The sequence below is a fragment of the Wyeomyia smithii genome, chromosome 2 (genome assembly GCF_029784165.1).
Source record: "Wyeomyia smithii strain HCP4-BCI-WySm-NY-G18 chromosome 2, ASM2978416v1, whole genome shotgun sequence".
In the NCBI taxonomy this organism is placed as follows: Eukaryota; Metazoa; Arthropoda; class Insecta; order Diptera; family Culicidae; genus Wyeomyia; species Wyeomyia smithii.
The window spans coordinates 161,971,233-161,993,063 of NC_073695.1; the positions used below are offsets into that span (position 1 = coordinate 161,971,233).

Genomic DNA, 21,831 nt, shown 5'->3' on the forward strand with positions numbered 1-21,831 from the left:
ACCTGTTGCAGCTACCGAAAGCGAGCTTTATTGGTTGAAAGCTGCGAGACTGTTTACAAAGTCAGATCGGTTGTATCCGTTAGTGTCGACTGTGCTTGTGAAGAAAGGTGGTGATTGGTTGCTCGGTATGATTTAGACAATCGATGTGATTTATCAATTTTTCAATAGTGTATCTCGAACAATAGGTTATTTTTGTTACATAAATTCAACCGTAAAAGAATTTCTGATCGGTTGATGCCAAAACCTCGAAATTCTGAAAAGAAATGACTGATATATAAGCGCTCAAAACCTGACCACTTTTCCTGGTTTTCCCTGGTTGAATTACTAGATTTTCAAATTCAGGTGCCTAACTTCGATATAGACGTTAGTCCAACGTCAAAATATTTTGATACAATTTTGTATTTTTCCATATAATTTTGGTAGCAAAATTGAATCTGAATGAGTTATAATAACAAAAGTCATTATACACTGTGTGCGTGAAGAGAACACTCTCTCAGTTATAAAAAAAAATAAACTCCCACCGGGCAGTGTGTGCAGTTCATCGTTGGCGTGCTGAGATACGGGAACACAATAGTAGAGGGTGATTCGACTTTGGTTTAGAACTATTTATACCTTTCCCAGTAGTTTAATTGGCCAAAACACCTTGCCGGAGACAACGGAGATTGCGGGTTCGAGTCCCGTCTGGACGAGGGAAAATTTGTTCTAAACCTAAAAGTCACACCTTCTATTCCCGTTCATTTTCGCATCCTCGCAAACTGCATACATTGCCCGCTTTTCTAAAACTTAAAGTCTAACTAATTTTTCGTTTTTATCAAAATCTGTTGTTTCTAACAATGTTTGTAACTGTTCTATATACTATCTTATTTTGTTAGAAAGCTGATACATTAGTAACAAATTTTGATATGTGTTTGATACTAGTAGAATCATTTCTGTTATAATTTCTGTTATTTTAACACCTAACGGAATCAATTTGAAAACACAGCCTGTGAGGTTTTTTCCGTAACAAACTAACAGCTTCTGTTACATTTTTGTTTTTTTATTTCTGATCGGGTACATAACCGATTTGAACAATATTGGTATCAAATGAACGGGCTAGTTAAAGGATAACTGATGAAATATGATAATTGAACACGTGGTTCAAAAGTTGTGAAAAGAATGTCATACCAAAATATGAGTACAGTAATGTTTCGATTGTACCGCGATCAAAAACAAATTTCGCGTCATATAATTAAAACACATATATTTCATGTTATTTGTATGTGTTAATCTATGTTCATATGTGTTTGAATGTTATGTTTTAAATGTTAGGTATGGTTTCACTGTTGGCTACCAAAAATTTGTTATTCAGGATGAAAAATAAATCCAGCAACTGTTATCAAGGGCAAATGTTTGAATAAGAAAGGCTGGGTCTCACCGCTAGGTGGATTAATTTGGGTTTTTCAAATGTTCGTTATTAAATTCACCGGTCGTTGAACGATTGTTTTTTGACACACGAAGCTTAACTTTGCCGAAATATTTTTTCGATTTTAGTTTAGGTCGCTATCGTAAACACCGTAAACCTCTACAAAAAAGACGTTTCGGGGAAACGGCCATTGTTCCACAAATAATCGGTATTTATTATGAGCAAACGTGTTTTTTTGTTGTTGTTGATTAACTGAACTTTTAGAAAATTACTACTTTTATGCAATGAAAAAGGTGCTACACGCCTCAAAGAAATTTTTGGATTTTCCTCCTTTTTTGTGAAGCAAAAAGGTATATAACCCCTTAACCCTATCCCCGCGGAGAGAAATCAATTTTTACATCGAAAAATGACATTCAAACTCTTATTACTCGGCAACTGCATGCATATTTGGCACAAACTATATTGCATGTTGAAGGTCAATTTGTTCTCTAACTGCTCAGAATATTGTCATCGTCAGAAATTTCAAGTATAGTTATTAAACTGTTAACAAAGTTTATATGTCAGGAGATGCCATATGGCATCACCCGCGGGGAATGGGTGAATGAGTGAAAAATTCAACTGTATTTGGCACGCCTAATAATTTGCACATTTCAAAACAAATTGAGAAAAGTCGAGCTAATTCCTTTTCTTCATTAGTCATTATTCGCAATCCTTCATTATTCATGAAATGGATGATCAAACTTTTCGATTGTCATCTATCACTAAACGTACATACCTGTATAAGAGATTTTGGTCCACTCGCCATTATATTTATTGCTGTTAGTAGCATCCATCCTGTACTGGTCTCTTCTTTTTCATTAATTTCCAGAAACTCGATTATTTTTTTTGACGCCGCTTCTGTGCTTTGATTGGAACCACTAAAATAAATATTAGATTTATAGTTTTTAATTGTAACATCATACCTTCTTCATATTTTTCGAAACATTTTGATGGTTCAAAGTTAAAATTGTTGGTAATGGTAATTTTTAAAACAGGGCCTATCAGAACGAATTGTAAGGCACTAGTAGTTCTTCAGTGCGCCCTATTCATTCTGGTATCCCTATCTCAGTCGCCGCAGTCAGGGGTGAGAGTGAGAAAACTACTGTCAAACTTGTTCGAACGCGTTCGGGTTTCCCTTTATTTCATTCTTGTCATCGAAGCAAATCAGACGCTTCAATTCAATAATTTTTTAAGTGAATTATTAAATCACCAGCGTTTCATTTCACGCTTTTTACGCACCATACTGGTGACCCCGACGTCTTACGGAGCCTACCCACATCAATCTAAGGTTATTGAACGACCAGCAACGCGAGCCGCGAGAGATATTGCGACAGGACAAAACAACATCTCTAACGCAGTGAACAGCCCAGCTTGAAGCACAATTTATACTTGCCGGAATTGATCGCGATGAAACCCCCTATTGTCATATTTTAGCAGCCATTGACTGTGAAATTCTCGCATGTTGTTCTGATATTATCCGTGACCCTCCTGTACAGGAACGTTACGCCGCAGCAAAGAAAGAATCATCATATAGTACAGTTCCAGTGAACAGAATTCGACTTGGCAGAGCAAAGTGCATAAATCGCCGAACTCTCGAACGAGATGGCTGGACTAGCTGGACGCCAAGAACGCAATAGATCCCGCGAAAGAATCTCTAGCAGACAAGGGAATACTCGAAATAGCTCCCATGAGTATCACTCGTTTGCTACTACTATAGAACATTTGGCGATGAATCGAGAAACTGTCGGAAACTGTGCCAATTCAAATAAAAAAACTAACACAGCTGCAATCGGCCGACGGGTGAAAGCCTATTCCATCTAATCATCCTTGATCTGGCCACCAACTACAAATTTCTAGTCGACACCGGTGCAGACCTATCGGTTATGCCATGCTCTCCGAGACACGAACGAAAGCCAACCTCAGGAATAAATTTGTACGCAGCCAACGGCTCCCGTATCGCCACTTACGGCACAGAAACATATAAACCAACTTTCGGTCGGCGCAAGAACTTTGCAAGGCGATTTATAAAAGTAACGTCTCCGATTTTAGGTGCTCATTTCCTGGAACACTTGTAATATTAAAAAGCTTTCGGCTGCTTAACAAAACAAAAACGAAATCAAAATTCGACATTAACATTTTTATTCCTAAGCACTCGTCACAGGCTTGTTCATTACTTGCTTGTTCACAGGCACATTCTTTTCACTCTGTTTCTTCTACTTTCTTCCTTCGCTCTATCTCTTCTTCCACTCTATTCTAGGCATGCCAAGCTACTACTCTTTCAACATCTTGCCATATCTAGTTTTCCCCACTTCCCCTTTTCTCTCCAACTCCGTCTACTCACGACTGTTTCGATGCATCCACTAGTGCGTCCGGGAGGCCGTGTCTCTACTAAGCGATTTCCGGCTCAGTGCTTCACCGGTCTCTTCGCCTCACTGGGGAGCGAAGATCGCGTGACTAAATCCAATGCGGGACCAGAGGCGAGCAAACGGACCGCAGAACAGATCCCGCAGAAGGGCCCTACGAAAACAGGATTAACCTCAGCTCGATTTCCCATTTGCTTCTAAGTATTTCGACTCACCCTTTTGAAGCCAGCTCAATAAGTTGAACGAGCTTGTTTCTGCTGTGATTTGCTTTTAATTAATTTAATTCCCTGGATTCCAAAGCTTGAGACTCGTTTGTAGTTTGCTGCTTCACGCTTGTGTGCTTATCCCGGAAGAATGCGATGACGTTTCGACGGCCTCCGGTTTGATCGGGAATTTTTTACATCATTTTCTTTTTCAAGCAAGTTGGCATGGTTCAGTTGGGTGTACCATGTTAAGTTCATGTCACCAATTCTACACTATGCTAAATATTAATTACATTTTACTACCTGTTAACTATATACGCTACACACTATAACTTTATAGTGGACTTACGAGGTAAGTACTTAGTAGATAAAACGACCAACATAAAAGCATACGACCACCTAAACACAGTTGCAGTAGGATTATTTGGAATGAAAACCTTTTCACACAACAGCGATTATGGAAATTCGCTCAGCGCCTTTCTAATCAAGAAGCTAAATACAATGTTAAACATTTTAAAAAAATCGAAGGCCCTCCATGTCACTCCAAATTCCGCAGACTGCCACCGCATAAATCTACCGCTACCTAAGGAACTGAAACTCTTTTTAGAGCTCGGTTATATACATCCAGCGAAAAGCCCATACTCAAGTCCGGTGCCTCTGGCCTCGTATCAGAGAATTATCACGAGAAAATCCTATTGGATTCTGATCACGCTTATTACGCGATGTTTTGTATCGTCTTTCGAGAAGAGAAGTTGTGTGACCAACAAACAGGCGAAAGAATACTCCGTGAATTTCATAGCCAGTTAACTGTATGCGAGTTTATTATCGCTTGTTCGTACGCTTTTTCGATTCTCTCATAGGCTTCAATCGGTAATTCATTATCGTCTCCCGATCCGATCGAGCCGTGAAACGAAAATCTTTGGTTTCAATCTTTTTGTGGGTGAGAGTGTCCTGATAATCGTTAAATTGTATCGCAAACCAAAAACTCAGAGAGGGAAAAAACTGCAACCCGTAGAACAACCAAAAGGCAGTAAAAACAGGGATACCGGATTTACAGATTTGTCTGTGAAATGTAGATTTTCAGAATCCGTGAGCGATTTTGTTTTTTCAATTTGCAAACATTCATTGTTACTTTTTGCTTACCTTGCAAACTTTTTTTCGAATCTATTAACATTTACGCGTTTTTTTTCCAAAATGTGTGCAGATTTTTGCTTGTTTGAACCAAACTTTTCGACATCGACCAACATACATCAGTGAACAAACCTTCGATGGAAATAAAACCGACGAACAAAGGTATATAGAGTTGACAATGACAATAGCAAGCAAAATTTTGTTGGACGATGAAAAATCTATTTTACTGTCAACACTTGCGACTTAGAAAGAAAGGGGGATAATTGCTCAAGCGATCGCAATCATTTTTCTCTCTTTGATAATTATCGTCACGCGATTGTTCTCTTTTGTTTTGACACTACGATTCTATCAGCGAGGAGTGAATCATCGTTTTGTAGAGCTGGTGGAAATTCAATCTCTGAGAGAGAATAAATTAGCTCGGCGAATCTCCGAATTGATTCACTCGGACTAGCATATCGTACGATAATTGTTACAATCGACTGAGAGACGAAATTGATTCACATGCTGGAAAAGATCGAATATTTATCGCCGATTTCATCGCCGATCACCATCATTGCATCTGGCTACTAATGCGGCACATAATGGTAGGCAATTACAAAAATCGCAATGAATCTACCGTTAGAAACCGCTATCCCTTACCACACATTTACGATATTTGCCAAGCACTGCGAGGGAAGACTATATTCTCTGTGCTCGACGCATATATCAAGATGGCTTGACAAAGTATTTTTTTTTAATTCTTTCATCACCAATATTTAGTGGTTAATTTGTGCGTTAGCGTGTGTGTGTGTATGTATGTGTGTATGTATGTGCGTATGTATGTGTGTGTGAATGTGTGTGTGAATGTATGTGTGTGAATGTGTGTGTGTGTGTGTGTCTCTGTGTGTGTGTGTGAATGTGTGATGTGAGTGACGTGTGTGCGTGAATGTGTGATGTGAGTGACGTGTGTGTGTGTGTGTGTGTGTGTGTGTGAATGTGTGTGTGTGTGAATGTATGTGTGAAGGTGTGTGTGTGCATGTGTGTGTGAGTGACGTGTGTGTATGTAAGTGGTGTGTGTGTGTGTGTAAGTAGCGTGGGTGTGTCTGAGGAGTGTATGCTTGTGAGTAGTGTGTGTATATAGCATATGTGTGTATAACGTATAAGTGTGTGCAAAAATGCATTCATCCGAGGTAAATTTATTCATGACAGAATACTTTTATAGGCAACAAGTTAATTATTTTTCCTATTAGTTTGTATGCTATGGTTTATGACAGGTGTATGTGTTTTTTTATGGAGTGTTCATGGATTGTTGTGTTTGGTATTTGTACGTTTGGTGTGTGTTATATACTATGGCTATGGCAGAATTAAATCTTTACACCCACAATAGTCCCACGTCGAGCCTACGTTTGTGCACTCAAGCACATACCCTTTAACTTTTCTTATTTTAGCCAGCATTTTGTTCTAGGTACTCCTCTGTGCGACGGTGCCACTAGCAGCTTAACAGACCCGCGAACAGCAGACATTTTCTTCATTACTTTGCTCATAAGTTAGCACATATGCATGGAAAAATAACCGAAGAGCAACATTAAGTTGGATCCCGGCAGCTTATTTGAACATTTGTTAAAATATTTCCAAAACATTTCTCAGAATCTCGGTGATGAAAAAGTGATAATTATTGTTAGCAATACCTACTGGTTCTGGAAAATAATCCGTCGAGTTTGGATTGCTTTTCTTTTAAAGTACATTTTCGTTTCTTTTATGACAACAAATTTACACATATCCATTCTGCGCCTGTTGGGCTACCTGTAATAGCAAGTGTGTTGGCTAAGTTACCATATTCCCCACACGCACGCTTAGTATAGCAGTGACAAACACCGCAAACAGCCAACGCCACTAGCGGCTAGCAGCTTCAACAACAAATGAACAAAACGTAGAACTACGTGAGCAATAAAACACAAATTTCTGTACAAATACTAGTAATTATGACCATAAAGTTACATTTTCGTGAACCACAAATTAAAAGCCTTCGATTGATGTATATATCATCGTTGTCCGATTCATTTGAAGAAAAATCATGTTTCAAGATGGCTTGACTGAGTTTTTTGAAAATTCCTCGGAATTCACTTAACCATAAATTACCACAAATTGGATTTCGAACTCACAAATTAACCACTAAATATTGGTGATAAAAGAATTAAAAAAATTACTTTGTCAAGCCATCTTGATATATGCGTGCTCGACCTCGAATGCTCATATTAACAAATTCTTATTCACGAGGTGGGTGTCGAAAAAACTACCATCATCTATACGAATTTCTTGTAATGCCTTCCGGACTGAAGAGTTCTGGCCTAACATTCCAATGATTTATAAACAATCAATTTTCGATCTACTTTTTGTAGTTGGTTACCTAAATGACTTACTTATTGCTTCATCAACGCCGAAGGAGCATCGAGAACATTCACGATTAGTCTTCGAAAGACTGAGAGGAAACCCTGACAAATACTAACCAAGAAAAGAAAAGATGGGCTTTGGGGACAGTTAATAACCACCGATGGTTGCAAAACAGTTCCGGGAAACGTGTATGTGTAGTTTATCTCCCAGATTGTCTCAAGGAACGATGCTGGTCTAAGAAGCCAGTCGTCGTAGGTTCGAGTCTCAGCTTGGGAGAGACTGTTAGTGTTTTCTAGGATCGTAGCTAGCCCCGCAATTGTCCTGTACACTAAACAGTTGACAGCGAAGTCTGTATAAAATAAACAGATGGTCGAGTTCCATATCGGAATATAGCACCAATGCTTTGCTTTGCTTTTGGTATTAACTGTAGTGTTCGACATCGGACCGTGTAGGGCCCGGTAAAAGTCCCGTCCGGTCCGAAGTCCGATCGGACCGGAACCTTCAATGTCCGATTATTTTCCGGAACGGAGCCATCCGGACTTCGGAACGGACCGGGTAATGCTTTCCGGACCCCGGACATTTTCGGTGAAAACAAATTATTTAAAAAGTGACCTAAGTCATAGAACGCAGTAAGTTGTTTATTCTTTTTGATTTTCTTCGCTGCTTTTATTGAAAGTCAACCCATATGGCCTTGCTCGGAGAGGAAACAATCGTTTTACCACATGATAAGTCTGTGCTAAATTGGTGGAAAGTGAGTTGCAATATATATAATTTTTGTTTCATTTATGGTATTATTTATTTTCGTTTCATCATTCAGCACAATTCTGCAAGATTTTCGAACCTGTCGGTTATGGCAAGAGACGTTCTGTGTGATTCTGCGCCGAGTGTCCACTCGAGAACAAATTTTCTTCGGGACGGGACGTCGTCACATCACGAAGAAACAGACTAAGGCGTCGTACACAAATTACGTAACGCTAAAAATCTAGATTCCAGGCCCCTTCCCCCCCTATGTAACGATAGGTAACGTTCGACATGACTCCCCCCCCTAAAATTATGTAACGCTGATTAGCCTGACGCCCCTCCGGAATTTTCAACTTCGAGCAAACATCACAGTTACGTAACTGTCTCTACAACCCCCCCTCCCCCCTACGTAACAATAAGTAACCCTGACTCAACCCCCCTCCCCTCTTCATGCGTTACGTAATTTGTGTACGACGCCTAAGTAGGAAAAGAATCCGGCAGCTACTTTTACTAAAATATTGGCTCAAATAAAAGTTCCAAAATTAGGAAAATTGTAAAACCAGCCTTTTTTGTTACTACACACCAAATTTTTCAATTAGAAAAAAATAATAAAAAAATAGGAAAACAAATTGAAAAATTTAGTTTGTATTGTTCTGATTTAGTAAAACACTTTCCAACATGCATAAAAGTCTTTATGATAATTTTTCCACTAAAATAACGCTCTCGAAAAAACTGGCAACTTTTGTTCCCGGACTTCGGACCGAACTCCGAACCGGAACCGGAACGAAGCCAATCGGACCGGACCCAAATCGGACCGGAACGAGGTAGTTCCGATTTTTTACCAGACCGGATCGAACCGGAACGCGGACCCAACGTTTTCGTTCCGATTAGAGATGGTTTGAAAACCCGAAACCCGAGCCCGACCCGTACTCGATGGGTTCGGGTCGGGTTCGGGTTTGAAAATTTTTGAAAGTGTCAGGTACGGGTCGGGTTCGGGATTTGTGAAAAAAATATTTTCGGGTTTGAAATGTCAGGTTCAGTTCGGGTTTGGGTATGAAAACCCGAAACCCGACTATAAAATCTATGCAATCTCGGGTTCGGGTTTCACAATTTCGGGTTCGGGTTTCAAAGAAATAAATTTTCGGGTTCGGGTTCGGGTTTGAACGAAAAAAAAGTTTCGGGTTCAGGTCGGGCTCGGGTTTCGACCGAAAAAAAAATTCGGGTTCAGGTCGGGTACGGGTTTGAAAACATCAAACCCGACCATCTCTAGTTCCGATGTCGAACACTAATTCTGGTTCTGATTTTATTCTCTACGAATATGCTATATGCGAAAAATGTTTCTTCTCAAAAAAAATTAATAAAAAAAAATACATGAGATTTGTGAGGGGGGGGGGGGGCCTAATGCAAAATCTTACTAAGCTTTATTAGGGGGGGGGGGAGAGAGTCGAAAAATAGTAGGAGGGTGGTATCCAAAACACGACCGCATAGTTGACGAAGGACTACAATAGTTTTATATTTCCTTTTGAGGATCTGTTTGATTTGAGCTCGTTTTACTTTTGGCACGGTTCGATTTTGGCACACATGTGCCAAAGACGAGCGATTATGTCTAATCACATTTCTTAGTTTTCTTGATTATTTCGACCAATTTAAGCTCAACATCCAGCCTCAATTCATCAAGCGACACCTCAAACGACTTGGAACTAAAACTAGTATATTGGAGGAAATATATATGAAAAAAAGTCATGGAAAAAGAACCGTTCATTTTTGGCATGGTTCAATCTTGGCAACAGGAAATTTCTGCCACGTCGTGCTTGGCAAAATCGAATGGGGTCTGTATTTTGATTATTTATTTGCAGCACTCTATTTTAGAAGAAAAAATATTCTCTTTAACATTGACGAATACCTTTCATTCTAATACAGTCAATTTTCTTCAATACGCGAAAACGCAAGCTTCTATACAGACATAAATTGAGCACGTTTTAGTATAAATCAAACAATATTTATTTGTTTCGTGAACGATGGCTCACTCTCCGATCACCAAGCGGCAAAGATGTCACATAATAAAATTTCCCTGCAGTTTGTGGAAAAAATAACTATGAAGAATAACAGTTTTTAAACAAAAATGTATATTCACAGAAAATTTAAAAAGGACATGAGAAAAACAGAGTGTAGAGTTCAAAAATAAACAACACATTTTATCTGTACAATGAACCTAATTTATATACCCTGCTATCTTCCTCTACCAAAACGTCCAGTTTTTTGTGGCACCCGAATTCTGATATTTGCTACTATACGAAACAAGAAGAAGAAAAAGATAATTCAAACGGCAATTCGATTGTGTTCCAGATCGCAAAACGATTCCTACGCGTTAACCCATCACGCCCTACTGTGCGTCGACAGCGGCAATGTGAAGACTACAATTGGCTTGGCTGCACACAAATATCGAGTTCTACTACTGCACTGATAGACGACGAGTGACCAGCGCTCTATTCTTACATGGCTTGGTGCAGTACTGTTGCCTGTGCCAGCATGTTCAAGACATCAGTTTCATTAACATTCTAACAGCAGCACGTAAAACTCTCTGATAGTTGATGTGGTTACGAGCTTTCCGAAAAAGCTTCACCTTCAAGACACCAAAATAGTCTAGGCTCATGGAAGCGAACATTAGTTGACCTATTGGGACGGGGAGATTCTGTCAATTTTTTTTGCCGCGGCTATACAGGATATCGCAGCAGGCAGTTGGTGTCTACTCACGAAGTCTGTGTCAGGTGTGCTCACATGTGATTGGTACATTGTTCGTGAAAATTCGACCTTGAAACATTCAAAATTCGACCTTGAAACTTTTAAAATTCGACCTTGAAACTTTTATGAAATTTTCACTGTTTAACAATATAATGATAATGATAACTGAGGAATCACAAAATTGTCCATCATCTTAGGGGCCATCCACATACCACGTGGACAGCTTTGGGAGAGGGGGTGGTTGGCTAATGTCCACGGTCCATACAATTTTTTTTAGAATTTATATGGACAGTTGTCCACGAAGGGGGAGGGGGGGGGTCAAAATCGTTAAAAATCTGTCCACGTGGTATGTGGATGGCCCCTTATCAATTCAATGACATATTGATTATTGTAATCCATCATGTGGTTACATCAGTATTACCGTTTAAAATCATTTCAACCAGTGTTGGAATAATCATGATAAAAAAAAGTTCACTCACCGCTCAATGCAATGAAAAATCTCCAGAGAACTTCGCACAAGAAGATCATTAAGGATATTCGATCTAAAAGTTCATGAAAACACCATACGAGAATCATTTTCAGCTGGCATCGTAGAGGATATTTTTGTCTCCATCTCACATGCGAGCGAAACGTACTTGGGATTCGAATCATTCGAACATCGTGTCGCCTTCGTGCTTTTTCTACTTTGAGAATAGGTAGCCTATATCAACGAACGCGCGAACTCATATTGATATTCGGTTTTGATATTTTTCGTTTCACTCAACCGCCCGGCGCGAGCGGCTCGGGTGAGGATTTTGTTAGTAGTTGTTTGGAAGTCTTGCAGATTCGACGTGCATTTACGGCTGTGACAGCAATTGGATGCGAGTTTTTGAAAAATGGTTAATAATCGAGACCAATGTAAACGGTTTAAAATCGAAAAAGCTGTAGAAAAGAATGATAACTCATGTCATTGAATTGCCGTGCGTTTCATTAACCTTTTTAAGCTGCTGTTGTTATAGCATATAAATTCTTTGCTATAAAAAAACATTTATTCTTTTCATCTGTTTGATAGATAATCAACCCTATTCCAGCGGACAGAAATGACTTTTGAACTATTATTACTATATGCACATTTGACACCATTGATTATGTAATTCCCAGAATAGCATTTTGAAAATAGCTTCTTAAAAATGAGTCGTGTTTATTCTACCAGCTCACCTCGTTTTGACCTGAAAACAACCTAACTGCTTTCAAAACCCTTCTTTTTTCGCTCGATTTTGACCCAGTATTGATCTGGCGTGCTGCCCGAAGTGCATTGTGAAATTTGTCAGCTTCAAGCTAGCACCGCACGTGCTTAATTCGTAAACAATTATTTGGAATCTTTTTCATACTTGTGTCGTAAATCGCAATGTCGTTTCTTTATCCCTCGACAGATTTTCCCTGATGCAGTGGAATAAAGAAAATCGCTATCTGCTTAGGCTGTCATATGCAACTACTAGAAAGCCCTACATTAGAACCACCCATCAGCACCTTCATTGCACTTGTCGTAAATGAAATGTATAATCAGTTATCTGGCTGAAGAGCGGGTAAAGATCGATATTTCGTCGAACAATATCCCGAATCGTTTCATGCTATTTCATTTACGATATGTGCTCTCGGTATATCATGAGCGAATGTGATGTAAAGAGATAGAGAGAAAAAACGATCTGATTGTTTCCGTATCCTTGCATCGGTGAGTTGCGGCAAATCAAGTTCATGCAAGTTCGTTTTCATGCACCTCGAAGTTCAATCGGGATTTATCAGCGTGTGAAACGAGCGACAGAAAGTTCGGAGGCGAAAACGTATCGCATTTGAAATTGATATTTTGCTGACAATTCCAACACTGATTCCAACGTTACACCTTGGTTTTAGTTTTTTTATCTCGATATAGTGCGGTTAGACGTAGTCCTACGTCAATAGTCCTTACGTAATTTGTGGCGCATTGTGACTTACATTCTAAGTTGTAAGTTGTTTTAAGTAGGCAATGTATGTGATTTTTTCGAGAATGCGGGACTTTACCGAATTTCTGAGATACAATGCTTTGAATGAAACCTAACAAAGACGTAGGTAACTTTCATGGCTTTTCAATCTTCTCCCCAAAACCCCGAAACATGGTACACAAACAACCGCATAATTTACTACCTAACCTCAATTAGAATCCAGAATTGTGTGCTTAAAATCGGCTATCCCACCCACCTTTTAACGTAGCTAATAAAAATAGGTATCCCGTTGCACAGTGGGACAACTCCATACAAATGCTGGCCAAGCAAAAAAATGTCTTCAAATTATGGAAAATACATGGTTTTTATGTAATTTTGGGATGCTGAGTCCGAATTTGATATTATTTTTGCATGAAAACGCATATTTTTGACGCCAGGAAAATTTTCATGTTTTTTCTATATATTATATGAGAAAAATTTTACGTCGGTTTCAATCTTTTGGAAATTAAAAGGCATGATGCTTGAAAGACTTTCATATGCCATAAAAAAACATAAAATTTTAATCAGTCATTAAGAAAATAAAAAAAATATCAATTGAAAAATATGCTTGGTGTTGAAAATCACTTATGACTTGTGTTCGCGCCAAAACTCCCGCCTCAGATGGGCATTACTGTCATCCGTGAGTGACCAGCTGAGGCACAAGCGACGCTGGTTTGCGCGCGATTATTTTAAGCTTTGTTCTGGCTCGACAATGCTGCCGTTCGAGAGGCAGCCTTTAAAAGCGTTCTCCACAGCAGCGCCAGTGTTAGTGTTTTTTTTTTTTGATAAATATTAGTAAATAATGAGTATGTGTGTCCAATCACAAATGGTGACTTCTCAACACTGTTAGAAATTTGTAATTTTAATTGTTAGGATTTGTTTGCTTTCGCAATTAGGACTTATCATTCGTAGGGATTTAAACCTACTTGTCAGAAAAGGGGAAGTAAACTTACAACTAACTTAATTGCTAACTTATTGGCTATAAAGAGAGCTTATCGTAGCAATTGAGGATTGCAACGATTTTTGTCGAAAATTGTTAATAATTTTATTTGACATAGCTTCTAATGGTTCAACACCAGTAAGTCTATGTAATTCGAGTGTACCAAACCAAGGAGGACGCTTCAAAATCATTTTCAGAATTTTATTCTGAATCCTTTGGAGCGTTTTCTTCCTTGTTGAACAGCAACTTGACCAGATCGGTACAGCATAAAGCATTGCTGGTCTAAAAATTTGTTTGTAAATCAAAAGTTTGTTCTTTAAACAAAGTTTAGAATTCCTGTTAATGAGAGGATATAAACATCTCGTATATTTGATGCACTTGGCTTGTATACTCTCAATGTGGTGTTAGTTAGTGTTCATTGTAGTTAGTTGATGAGCACGCGGCGGCAGCGCCGTCAAACTGCTAGTTGTAAATATTGTACCGTCTTGAATAAATGTACAGTAAAATACTGAACATTTGTGCCGTGTCGTTGCAGTCCGGAAGAAAACTTCTCCCTGGGCCTTAATTGCCCATCGTGATGCCAAAGGGCGAAATTAGAACACGACGTAGGGCCGTGCGCGATCAACTTGTTTTTTTTTTTTTTTTCAAAGTGACTATATTACATTGATTCTATTTATCGCAATTTTCTTTTTATTCACTTCTACCTTCATATCCATTTTTGTGTTCATTTTCAATATACTTTCAATATCTTTGGGAGGGTTTTAAAAAGGCAGTTTCTAACGTCAAAATAATAATTCACTATTTGCTCTATAGAAATTAGCAGGCGATGTATTATGTCATGGTTTGTGCTTACACGATTGTTTTTACATGTGACTGGCATGATATAAACCTAAAACATGATTTTGGGACCCAGTGCTGGTGATCCAAAACATAAACAATGATTAGTTTTAGATACTTCGTTAATTGTCGGAATATAGATGAGTTACACTTGTAAATATGAGAATAGTGTGATTAATTATACTGAAACATGTTTGAAAACGTTGTCATTATCAAACTGATACAAGCCATTTGTTAATCTGTTGACGTTATGCAGTGTCCAATTTAAATTGACATTTTTGAAATCCGATATGTGCCGAACACTCGTTGTTTCTCTTCGAAAGAAGGGTACTTTGCGCAACTCTGCGCAGGATTGGACTAGATGCATTTTAAAGCATTTTTTCCAAGCATTATTTCTTTTAAAACTAGTGCCAATAGTGCCAAACCCTGCTGTCTAAACTTTAAACGCTTTTTTATGCAAAATATACGTAATTTTTTGATTGCGCCTATTTTTTTGAGTATTACAATGAGATTATACCTTGTCCAATGATTAGAATTTATTTTCCACTATTTTACATACAAATTTTCCTTAGACATTATCGAGATTCAAGTTACCCTTAAGGCTCCAGCAAGTTTCCCAACATTGCATTTTTTCCAAGAGAAACGCTGACTCAGTACACTTTGAAAAATCATAGAAAATTCAAATTTTGTCGTAATGCTCTAAAAATTTGGATTCTGACACTTCAATTTTTGTCGATGGCCAGCGATTACCCACTGTACGTTGTGCTCTTTACCAGTCCACATATGCACTGATGAATACTGCAAGTCGTAGCTCAAAATATGTCTGCGGACGAGTAAATTAAATATCTACTTTTGGAGTTGATAGTCGAATTCAATGGGAACTTTTCATTCTTTCGATATTCAACAAAACCTGTGCCAAAATGTTCATACTCGTTTGAAAAATTGTAATTGTAATTTGTAATTACTCAGTTACCACTCTGGCTGGCCGCTGCCTGCCCATCTGCTTTCGCTGAGTGATAACCTACAAAGCCTATCCGTTATCCTAGGTAACAATGAGCATCGCTAATTCGAATATGCACTAGACCGTATAGTGCACCGGCTTCTTTCACTAGCAGGCGCAGGTTTTACACTGTCCCATTAGTTTCAAATACATTGCAACAAAGCTAACTAGAACAAGATACCTAACTTCCATATTTTTCATATATTTTGAACACGACCGATTTCCGACGGTTAGTACTGCCATCTGATGACTTTAATTCTCATAAAATTGTCACTATGGGCAAAACCGATTCATCGTGCATAGTAGAGATGGTCGGGTACGGGGTGGGTTTCGGGTAACGCAAAAAAAAAAATTTCCGGTTCGTGTCGGGTACGGGTAATTTAAAGACCAAGGCTTCGGGTTCGGGTTGGGTACGGGTTTAAAAAATTCTCAACTGGTCGAGTACGGGTAATTCGATTTTCGTGCATTATGAGAATTTAATTATTAGCTTTTCAAGCCTAGGTGTTTTAGCATAATCTTGGTCTGGGAGGGAGGAACGGATACAAAGCTGTGGGAGTGTCGAATGAACCAGAAGGAGTTGTCAATTTGAACCAGGAGAAAAATAGTAGGAGGGTGGTATTCAAGACACGACCGCATGACGTTGACTACCGTATTCTTATATTCCATTAAAACAAATAGTAGAGGGAAATGCAACGCTTCTTTTACAAAACTTCAAGACACCAAAAGGTGCCAGTTGCCGATTATTCTCGTTTACTGGTTATTCCGTCCAGATTTCCAGCCATTTTAGTTTTTTGCAGTAGCCACCAGCATTACGGGTGAAACCGGCACGAGATGACCGGTACTATTTTGTTTTTCCTCCCTTCAGCTGCTAACACCTAGCGTCCGTATGTAACCGGTACGGTTTAGTGATGAAACTGATGGGGTGAAATGTTCGAACGGTACGTTTTATACCAAGGCTTCGTCAGATAATTAGAAAGAAGAAGGAGCTAAGTAGATGATGGAATGGTAAGGAAAAATTTATTCTTGAAAGCTGCGCCGGCCGCTGTCGTAATATAAACACCAGCACAAACATGCATTTCTGCAAGGTTTTCTCCGCTAGCAGCAGCATTTTGTAAAACAGAAAATTCAATTAACCGCTTCTATTATAAAACTTCGAGGCACCAAAAGGTGCCAGTTGCCGATTATTCTCGTTTACTGGTTAGTCCGTCCAGAATTCCAGTCATTTTAGTATTTCGCAGTAGCCATGTATTACTTACAGCCACCAGCATTACGGGTGAAACCGGCACGAGATGACCGGTACTCTTTTGTCTTTCCTCCTTTCAGCTGCTAACACCTAGCGTCCGCATGTCACTGGTGCGGTTTTGGAATCAAAATGATGGGGCGCCGGCCGCTGTCGTAAAATTAACACCAACAAAAAGATGCATATTTGCAAGGTTTTATCCGCCAGCAGCAGCATTTTGTAAAACAGAAAATTCAATTAGCCGCTTCTATTACACAATTTCGAGGCACCAAAAGGGGCCAGTTGCCGAATATATCCTTGTTTTTGGTTAGTCCGTCCAGGATTCTTTCAAGATAGCGTCCGTATGTAACCGGTACGGTTTAGTAATGAAACTGATGGGGTGAAATGTTCGAACGATACGTTTTATACCAAGGCTTCGTTAGATAATTAGAAAGAAGGAGGGGCTACATAGATGATGAAATGGTAGAGACAAATGTTTCTTGAAAGCTACGCCGGCCGCTGTCGTAATATTAACACCAACACAAACATGCATTTTTGCAAGGTTTTTTTTCCGCTAGCAGCAGCATTTGGTAAAACAGAAAATTCAATTAGCCGCTTCTATTACACAACTTCGAGGCACCAAAAGGTGCCAGTTGCCGAATATATTGTTGTTTTCTGGTTAGTCCGTCCAGAATTCTTTCAAGATAGCGTCCGTATGTAACCGGTACGGTTTAGTAATGAAACTGATGGGGTGAAATGTTCGAACGATACGTTTTATACCAAGGCTTCGTCAGATAATTAGAAAGAAAGAGGGGCTACATAGATGATGAAATGGTAGAGACAAATGTTTCTTGAAAGCTGCGCCGGCCGCTGTCGTAATATTAACACCAACACAAACATGCATTTTTGCAAGGTTTTTTTCCGCTAGCAGCAGCATTTGGTAAAACAGAAAATTCAATTAGCCGCTTCTGTACCAAAATTTCGAGGCACCAGAAGGTGCCAGTTGCCGATTATATTGTTGTTTTCTGGTTAGTCCGTCCAGAATTCCAGCCATTTAAGTGTTTTGCAGTAGCCATTTACTACTAAAAGCCACCAGCATTACGGGTGAAACCGGCACGAGATGACTGGTACTCTTTTGTCTTTCCTCCTTTCAGCTGCTATCACCTAGCGTCCGCATGTCACTGGTGCGGTTTTGGAATCAAAATGATGGGGCGCCGTCCGCTGTCGTAAAATTAACACCAACAAAAAGATGCATATTTGCAAGGTTTTTTTCCGCTAGCAGCAGCTTAAACATCGGAAACAGAAAGTGACAACAACAATAACAACAAAGTCAGATCGATTGTATCCGTTAGTGTCGGCTATGCTTGGGAAGAGAGGTAGTGATTGGCTGCGCGGTATGATTTAGACAATCGATATTGATTACCAATTTTTCAATAGTGTATCTCAAAAAATAGTTTGTTTTTTCTTACATAAATTTAATCGTAAAAGAATTTCTGATCGATTGATGCCAAAACCTCAAAAACCTGATTATAGATGACTGCAAAATAAGCACCAAAACCTGACCACTTTTCCCTGGTTTTCACTGGTTGAATTACTAGATTTTCAAATTCAGGGGCCTAACTTTGATATAGACGTTAGTCAACGTCAAAAGCATCTTTTAGTAGCAGGTATTGTAATAACTTGGAAGTACCGCCTTACTTGAAAAAATATTCAATGCAAGCGTTTTTTGTATTCAGTGTGGTTACACAAAATATTTTGGTTTATTTTTACGTAAAATAATAAATTTCATAAACTTTCCGTAATAATCCTGCCAGCGTATTTCGTTTTTAAACTTGCGCTTTCTGGATTTACGGTCCAAGCCGGCTTTCTTTTGAAATTTGAGGAATTGCTTAACCTACTTCTATTTTATGTAGCGATAATTTTGTAGTTGCACCGTTAACGTCATCAGTGATTTCTGTAGAAGAATGATTGCATTTAATAATGATAACATCCATACACACAATAAAATTAACAATATTTTTTGGAACATAATATTTCTGTCCTTTGGTAAGCTACGAGATTCTAAAGATAATAAACTCTTTTTGGAATACCTCCTACGTAATTATTACCTGGGTATCAAAAAAAAGTCGTTTGGTAACAATTTCTAACTATACGCTTCATCGTTTCGTTTCTCCATCTCAGGTCTTGGTTTGCACTGTGGTTCCAGGTTGCTACGAGGTGCACATAAAACTCGTCGTTTGTTCTAAACTCTACCAGAAATGCATTTTTTACCATTCTCTGTGTTGTTCTAGTAGGGTAAATTCACATATAGTGGTCAACCCGTCAAATTAATTCATTTTATGTAACAACTCGAGTGATTTTCAGATTCTCGTTAAAAGTGGATCTACCCTAAACAGAGTAACCATGTAGTTACTCATTTTTGAATAGCATGGATAAATGTCAAAAACTGAATACTACTTACTCATTCCAAATACAGCATGAATTAGCCAAACTGATTAACTGTTACTCAGTTTCGTTAATTTGACGTTCCTACGCAAAAAAAAACAATAAGAATTTCGGAAAATCAAATTTGAAAACAACATAAGCAAAATCGTTAAAATGTTATAGATTTATTTCCCATCGAGTTACCTATACTCGACTTGATACTTACTTTCCCACTTTACTTTTACGGCAACAGATCGTTGAGATCCTATGCCGAATCCAGAATACGTCTCCACAAAACTCGGTCTTAGGCTGCTACTCTCCAATCTCCCCTCACACCTGCTGCTCTGATATCCTCGTCGACAGCACACATCCAGCACGTGCGCGGTCTGCTTCGAAGTCGTCGGCCTCTATCCGGTTCCCTGCTAAATATTATCTTTGCCGGTCGCTCATCCGCCATCCGTGCTACATGGCCAGCCCACTGTAACCTGCCGTTTTTCATCAGCTCGACAATCTCAGTGTGTTTGTATACTTCGTACAGCTCGTGGTTCATGCGCCTGCTCCACACCCCATTCTCTAGTTTGCCTCCGAGTATTGATCGCAGGATTCCACGCTCGAAGACCCCAGGCGCTCGTCGATGGGCCTCCTTCCACGTCACGATTCATGTCCGTAGAGCGCCACCAAGAGGATCTGAGTCCTATAGAGCGCAAATTTCGTACAATCTGTAGGCTACGGGACCTAAGCTGGCTACGCCATCCGTAATAAGCCCTATTCGCCGCCGCAATCCGCCTCTTCACCTCGCGGCTCACCTCGTTATTACATGTCACGAGAGTACCAAGGTAAACAAATTCGTCGACCACTTCGAAAGTATCCCCATCCATCTCCACCGCAGCATCAACACCCGTAGAACTACCACGTTCTCTGCCAGCCACCATGTACTTCGTTTTGGCAGTGTTTGTGGTGAGTCCAAGTCTCGCTGCTTCCCTTTTGCGAGCCGTGAAGGCCTCCTCAACTGCTCTACGGTTAACATCAATTATATCAATGTCGTCCGCGAAGCCCAGAAGTATGTTAGACTTAGTGGTGATGGTGCCGCTCCTCTGCACACCTCCCCTTCGTATTGACCTAGTTATTGATATTTTATATTATTTCCGTATCTTCCGCATTGCTTCGCGTAAAAAATCTACAGTTGTGCGAGAACTGTAGTTTACGAGATCCTTCCTTGCGCCGCGATAACATCTGATCGACAAGCATCATGGAGATAAAGCCCAGCACTAGAGAGAGCCCAATTGTGGAGAAATGCTCATCAGCGCTGTGTTTATTGTCCGGCCGGTGTTAGGGAGGTGCCCACGTATTTAACTTCAAGATTACTTCCATCGTACAATGAACGAATTCCTTCTGGTATTAAGACTGTAAGTGCCGTTCCCACCAACAACCTAGCACCAAACATAGACACATTTTTCAGTTTTTCCTCCGACAGCATCACGATTAACGGTATACCTCCAGCTATATAGGAACCAAGTAGTGTTACTAGAAGAATAAGCATTACCGTCTCATTCATGATTTGAGAATACGGATCTGACCACTCAAATAGCATGATTAATGTGTTACAAAATCCATGTATTAAAAACAAAAGTTATTCGAACAAGCGAACGTGTCCGATGTTTTAATACACTTATTCTTCGCGTTTCGTTCCCTCACTACTGCACTCATATATCAAAGAGCGGATTGTTATTTTACTGTAAACTATTTGTTTCAGTACTTCCAAAACCAAATCCATGTACGAATTAGCGAAACAAACAGGGAACTGTTAAACGCCTGGCTTTTATTTACAGTAAACTGATATAAAATACGGATACCCAAAAGTGAGTAAAACAAAAAAATACAAAAACTGAGTGAAAGTTACTTTAGTTTCGTTAATCGATGTTACTCATTTTTTGACATTTTGCATCAAGAAATAAAAGTGAGTACTTTCTAACCAATTTAGAGTTAAATTGAACGAGCGTCATTTGTCATTTTTTGCACTTAATGCTATTGCCATATTTTTTGCTCTTCAAAATACGAAAGAAAAGAGTGAAATAGACCTTTCAACATACGGGTCTCCTACGATAAGCGGAAAATGGAAAGGCGAAATCACGAAAGGCAGAATCACGTAAAGCAGAATTACGAAAGGCAGAATTACAAAGAGCACGACTGGCAGAATCACAAAATGGCAGATTCGATTTTGGCTATGTACGTTACTAACATTGTGTCATCTATTTTCCCTTTAAAAACACACACTCGCGGCCTTTGGCCGACTCTATTATCCAAATGATGTTGTCCTTACTCGCTACCGCTCGTTCAGACTGACCTGAGGGAAAGAAAATCTGTTTGAATAATCCTAGAAATCTAGTAGATCAGTCGTTTGTTTGCGAGAGGCCGCCGCTTCC

The 21,831-nt window shown here is 39.3% G+C and overlaps 1 protein-coding gene across 1 annotated transcript in view; it reads right to left on the minus strand.

Annotated features, from left to right (window-relative positions):
* LOC129721968 (WD repeat and FYVE domain-containing protein 3) overlaps window positions 1-21,831 on the minus strand; it is a 280,812-nt gene that overhangs the window by 232,729 nt on the left and 26,252 nt on the right. The window contains exon 2 of the mRNA XM_055675111.1: window positions 2,178-2,319. Coding sequence (XP_055531086.1) covers window positions 2,178-2,319 — 142 coding nt within the window. The remainder of the gene's footprint in view (window positions 1-2,177; window positions 2,320-21,831) is intronic.